This window comes from Harpia harpyja, chromosome 7, assembly GCF_026419915.1.
Source record: "Harpia harpyja isolate bHarHar1 chromosome 7, bHarHar1 primary haplotype, whole genome shotgun sequence".
Taxonomy (NCBI): Eukaryota; Metazoa; Chordata; class Aves; order Accipitriformes; family Accipitridae; genus Harpia; species Harpia harpyja.
In genome coordinates this window covers 39789804-39795803 of record NC_068946.1, presented here as the reverse complement: position 1 = coordinate 39795803, position 6000 = coordinate 39789804, and the positions used below count along the sequence as shown (strand labels likewise).

Sequence of the window (6000 nt, the reverse complement as noted above, 5' to 3'; positions counted from 1 at the left end):
GGCTGGGGGGCAGCCGTTCTTCCCCAAAGCAGGTGGAAGAAATGTCTTCTGTGTGCGAAATGCACCTGGCACAGGGCTTCCCAGCACTGGGCTAAAGGCATTGGGAGTGCAACTGGGAGACACTGGTTTTGAATGAGAGCTCCTCGCTCTGACCTGCTGCCTTGTCCCAGCCCGGTTTTCAGCTTTAGGAAACTCTGGGCTTTCACCGGTCCCGGCTTCCTCATGAGCATCGCCTACCTGGACCCAGGCAACGTGGAGTCGGACCTGCAGTGCGGGGCAGTGGCGGGGTTCACGGTGAGCCCCGGGCCCCCCCGGCCCCCGGGTCAGGAAGCAGCCGGAGGTTTCGTAACCTCTCCTGCGCCAACGGCCGCCCAGCCCCATGGGGAACCGGCTTCCCCAGCCCGGGGAGCGGGAAGGGCACGGGGGGGCCCTTGGCACTGGGGGAAGGCACCCAGGGGTGCAAGAGGGCCACCCCTCTGCCCGGGCTGGGGACCACCTCCAGCCTCTCTGGGCTTCTCTTTCCCGTGTCCCTGGGGCTAGTTGATAACCTTTGCTGGGAGCCCCGGGCGGTTGCATCCTGCCTGGTGCCCAGCCCCTGCTACTTCCCTCCATTCTGCCCCCCCCCAGCTGCTGTGGGTGCTGCTGTGGGCCACCGTCCTGGGGCTGCTGTGCCAGCGCCTGGCCATCCGGCTGGGTGTGGTGACAGGGAAGGACCTGGGTGAGATTTGCTACCTCTATTACCCCAAGGTGAGCAGCCACGGGGAGCCCCCCCGGGGGGTCACAGCCTGGGGGGGACCCCCACACTTGGGCTGGTGACAGTCCTGGCAGGGACTGGGGGGGGCTGGAGAGGAGCAGGGAAGATGCTGCAAGAGCCCCACGTCTCCCAGGGGCTCCCCAAAGCCCCCCCAGCCCTCGTGCCCCCCATCTAGTGCCCACAAACCCCTGCAGTATGGGCGCCCGGCACGAGGCGGGGGGGAAGCAGTTGCCTCAGTGTCCTGGTCCAATTTGGGGACATGTGAGCGCGGTCCCCCGGCAGGGGGGTGAGCCCGGGTGTTGGGGCAGCGACGCGCAGCCGAGACGCGGGGCGAGCCTGGGCACGTTGGTGCAGGGAGTTGGGGGGGCTCAGGGGAGTCACATGGCAAAGGAGGTGGGGGGGCTAGGGGTCCCGTCTAGTCGGCAGGAACTTGATGGAGGGGAATGAGTGATGAGGTACGTTGGATGAATGACAGCTCCCAAAAGGAGAGCTGGATACATCCCTCTGCCCCTGCACCCCACCAGGACCACCATACCCAGGCAGCTGGGTCCTGTCCTCAGCTCCCCACTGGGGCAGGGATGGGGAGGTGGGGGTAGGCTGGGTTTTAGGATCCATCTTGCACCCTGAGATTGTGTCGTGGGAGGCGTCTCCTGGCATCCCCATGTTGCTCTGGGTGGCCTGCCACAGCTTGGGGACAGGGACAGGGGTCTCCACCCTGGAGGTTGTGCCAGCTCGCCTGGGGCCAAGCCCCCTGTGGGCTCAGACACCTCATGGTGCCCCGGCCCCTCCAGGTGCCCCGTGTGCTGCTCTGGCTCATGATAGAGATCGCCATCATCGGCTCTGACATGCAGGAGGTGATCGGGACAGCCCATCGCCTTCAGCCTGCTCTCAGCCGGCCGGTGAGCCGCCCCACGAGTACCTCCAAGCCTCCCCCATGGCCCCTCTCCACTGAGGGTCACATGTCCAATGCCCCCCCCTTGCTGTCCCGCAGCATCCCCCTCTGGGGTGGGGTCCTCATCACCATCGTGGACACCCTCTTCTTCCTCTTCCTCGACAAGTACGGTGAGTGCCGGCGTGAGGGGACGGGGGGGGGGACACTCACCCAGCCAGCCCTGATGCCGATGTGGCACTGGTGTCCCCCGCTCTGTCCCACCCCATCTCTCGATCCCTCTAGGGCTCCGCAAGCTGGAGGCTTTCTTCGGCCTTCTCATCACCATCATGGCCCTGACCTTCGGCTATGAGGTGAAGGGGGGAGCTGGGGACACCGCTTTCCCTGCAGGGTGCTGGCAGGGGACCCCCACAGGGCGTCCCCACTGTCACTGGGCTGCAGCAGGGTGGGGGCCAGCTCACAGTGCCCCTTCCCACCGGTCCCCAGTACGTGGTGGTGAGGCCGGGGCAGGTGGAGGTGCTGAAGGGAATTTTCCTGCCCTACTGCCCGGGCTGCGGGCGAGAGGAGCTGCTCCAGGCCGTGGGCATCGTTGGCGCCATCATTATGCCCCATAACATCTTCCTCCACTCCTCCTTGGTCAAGGTGAGACCAGGGCACTGCCATGGGGACTGCTACCCCAGGGTGTCTCAGGGGACACTTTGGTGGGGACCAGATGGTCCTGGCTGTGGGACAGAGGTGCTCACCTGACCCTGTGGCACCCATGTCACCCGCCGTGCCCAGACACGGGAGATCGACCGGTCCAAGAAGGAGGCGGTGCGGGAGGCCAACATGTATTTCCTGACCGAGTCCTGCCTGGCCCTCTTTGTCTCCTTCCTCATCAACCTCTTCGTCATGGCTGTCTTCGGCGAGGCTTTCTACCGCCAGCGAAATGAGGATGTAGTGAGTGTCACCTCATGCCCGTGGGGAGGGAGGTGACGTCTATGCCCAGCTGTGGAGACGGGCAGGGCGAGCATCCCTTGGAGAGTGGGTGTCCCATGGGGGGGGTGTCCCCCCGTGTCTGGGGGGGCTACTGGGTGGCCATCACGCTCGTGCCCACCATGCCTTGCAGCACAACAAGTGTGTCAACAGCAGCATCAGCCAGTATGCCAGCATCTTCCCCAACAACAATGAGACGGTCTCTGTGGATATCTACCAGGGGGTGAGTGGCCCCGGGTTGCGCCCAGCAGGCATCTGTACGCATTTGGGGGACATAGCGTGCCCCGTTATTGACCCCTGAGGCTGGGGGCTGCTGTGACCCTGCTGGAAGGCTGGGAGCTGATGGGGTGCCCAGGTTGAGGGATGCTTTGGGGTGCCCATGGAAGTGTCCCTGCACAGGGCGTCATCCTGGGATGCTATTTCGGGGCGGTGGCACTGTACATCTGGGCCATTGGGATCCTCGCAGCAGGACAGAGCTCCACGATGACCGGGACCTACGCAGGGCAGTTTGTCATGGAGGTGAGGGACCGGGATGCTGGCCCTCACCCCCACGGGGAGCAGCTGGGAAGGGGGAGAATCATGGGTGGGCCCTGGGTGGGGGGTCCTATGGGCAGCACCCCCCACTCTGGGGTATTTGGCAGAGTTAATTGCCCCCCATTCCTGCAGGGAGCTGGGCATGGGGCATTGCCCACCCGGTGGGTGGCAGCTTCCTGATGGCACCCATTGCCACTGCATGGCCACCCCCGCCCCCTGTGACACCCTCTCCCAGAGGCACCTTGTGGGTGCCCCACGCAGTGTTCCCCTAATGAGATCATTTGCTTAATGAGCTGGAGCTGACATCTAGCGGGGCCCAGCAGCCCTGCAAGGGCCCGCTCAGCACCTTGGCACAGGAGAGGGGGTGATGCCCCCCCCCCGTGTTCCTCTGAGCCAGGGTTTGGGGGGAGCCACCCTGGCATGATGCCCCAGGCATGGCGAGGGCACAAGTTTTGCCGTGTCCCCAGGGCTTCCTGCAGCTCCGCTGGTCCCGCTTCGCCCGGGTGGTCTTCACCCGCTCCTTCGCCATCCTGCCCACCGTCTTTGTGGCTGCCTTCAAGGATGTCAGCCACCTCACGGGCATGAATGACCTGCTCAACGTCCTGCAGAGCATCTTGGTAAGGGGGGGGGGCCTTCACCTAGCCCCCCAACACCCCGGCCTGGCAGCCATGCCCCCCCTCATCCTCCTCTCCTTCCAGCTGCCCTTTGCTGTCCTGCCCGTCCTCACCTTCACCAGCCTGCGCCCGCTCATGCAGGACTTCACCAACGGCCTGTGAGTGCCAGGGCAGGGGCAGGCACGGGACAGGGAGGGCAGAGTGGGGCACACCGGCTGCAGGCACCCTCCCTTTGGCCCATCCTGCCTCCCCAAGCCATGCCGTGGGGGCAGTTGGTGTATGGGCATTGGGGGGGGGCATGTCCATTCCCACCTGCCCTGGGCAGCCAGAGCGGGACAGACCCCATCACTGCCCTCTCCATCCTCATCCCAATGCCACGTCTGGTGCCCTCGGGCATCCCTGGGTCCTCAGCACCCTCCTGGCACTGCCAGCCCTGCATTCAGAGAGTGGCCAAAGCCCATGCCCAGAGCCCCATCGTGGGGATCTAGTATGGCCGTGGGGTGCAGAGATGTCCCAGCTGGGGTCTTGCTCACCTACAAACCCAGATCCCCCAGACCGCTGTGCCCAGCGGGACATGGGGTGGGGAGTCTGCCCTGCCGCTGATGCCCGCTCCCCTGCCCACAGCCCGGGGAAGGTGCTGATGATCCTCATCACGGGGCTGGTCTGCGCCATCAACATCTACTTCGTGGTGGACTTTCTGCCCACGCTGCGGGGCCTGGGGTACCACATACCCCTGGGCCTGCTGCTGGCTGCCTACGTGGCCTTCGTCGCCTACCTGGTAGGGCTGGCACCGCGGGAAGGGGTAGCCGGGTGGGGGGTGGCATCCCCCGTGGGTGCCCATCGACCTGCCCTCTTTGCCCCCACAGATCTGGACCTGCAGCATCGCGCATGGAGCCCGGTTCCTGGCCCGGGGCCACCACAGCCGGTTCAGCTTCGGCGTCTCCCTCGACCAGCCAGTGCTGGCAGGGACCCGGTAACAGACCCCGTCCCCCCTCCCTGCCCAGCACGGCCCCCCGCACTGGGCACCGATTCGATGCCACGCTGAGCCTGGGGATGATGTTCTGGCCAGAGATGCAGCCAGCAAGGAAGGGGTTAACAGCGGGCAGACCACCCCCCAAGTTTTTAGCGCACCCCCCCAATTCAGGGGTGCTGGTTCAGGCTGGATGCGGGGGGGGGGGGGGGAAGCAGCGGGAGGTGCCCCCAGCCCTTGGCACAGAGGCTTCAGTGAATGAGCCGCCCCGGAGATCTTCCCTCCTCATTAGTGCCGGGAACCGCCGGCCCCCGGGACCGCTAATTACCGCCCGGGACCGCTAATCACCTCCCAGGACCGCTAACCATCCCTCGCCGCCCGGGGACGGCGGGGCCAGCGCCAGGGGAGCCGGGACGGCCAGCCCCGCTGCCCGGGACCGGCCCCAGCCCCCGGACCGGACCGGCTGGAGCCCCACGGGGGGCTCCTAAATTTGGGGGGGGGGGGGGGCTGATAAATGTCGTGTTTGTAACCTGGCCTCAGCCTCGCTGCTGCTACGCGACCCCGGGGCGGGGAGGGGACGCCCACGGCCCCCCCATACCCCGGCCCGGACCCTTTGCCCCAGGCTGCGGGGGCTCGGCGGGGGGGTTGCATAGACCCACGCGTGACCGTGGGGGCGCGGAAGGGGGGCCTCAGCCCCAGTTCTTCGCATTCCCCCGGGGGGAGCGGGGAGGTGGGGGGCCCCACCGTGCCCTCCCCGCCCCGGATGCCCCGTTTCCCGCCTGCAGGCCCCGCCGGATGCGGATGCGGAGCCGCTTGGGCCCTCCCCGGGGGCGGCCGTCGCCCCCCCCCCCCCCTCCCGCGGCCCCGCACCCCCGCACCCTGGGTGGGGGGGTCCCGCCGCACTTCGCCCCCCGCCGAGGTCCGCACTTGTGAGACGCTCCCTGGCTGTTTCAAGGCTCCCCCCCCTCTCCCCAGCACCCCCCCCCAACCCCAAAATCCCCCTTCCCAAACCAGCACGGCCGGGAGGTGGGGGGGGGTAATTTGGGGGGGGCTGACCCCTCCCGTCCCGTGCTCCCCCCCCCACCTCCGGGAAGGGGGCACCCCCCCGCTCCCGGGGGCCGCGCTTGTTTATGTGAAGAATTTCCCCTTCCTTAAAAGGGCGATGCCGATCGGGGTGGGGAGGTGCCTCCCCCCCCGCCCCCGCTTTGGCCCGGCTTCGGGCTGCTTGAAGGAGGAGCCAGAGCGGTGGGGCCCACCGAAAGGC

At 67.0% G+C, this 6000-nt stretch overlaps 1 protein-coding gene across 1 annotated transcript in view; it reads left to right on the top strand.

The window, feature by feature from the left end:
• Positions 1–5224, top strand: part of SLC11A1 (solute carrier family 11 member 1) — a 6861-nt gene extending 1637 nt beyond the window's left edge. Inside the window, 14 exon segments of the mRNA XM_052793518.1 lie at positions 170–294; positions 628–747; positions 1546–1623; positions 1625–1653; positions 1746–1816; positions 1929–1996; positions 2130–2285; positions 2424–2582; positions 2752–2841; positions 3018–3137; positions 3620–3769; positions 3851–3924; positions 4391–4544; positions 4633–5224. Of these exon segments, the coding sequence (XP_052649478.1) occupies positions 170–294; positions 628–747; positions 1546–1623; positions 1625–1653; positions 1746–1816; positions 1929–1996; positions 2130–2285; positions 2424–2582; positions 2752–2841; positions 3018–3137; positions 3620–3769; positions 3851–3924; positions 4391–4544; positions 4633–4743 (1505 nt within the window). The 3' untranslated portion in view covers positions 4744–5224.
• The last annotated feature ends 776 nt before the right edge of the window (positions 5225–6000 follow it).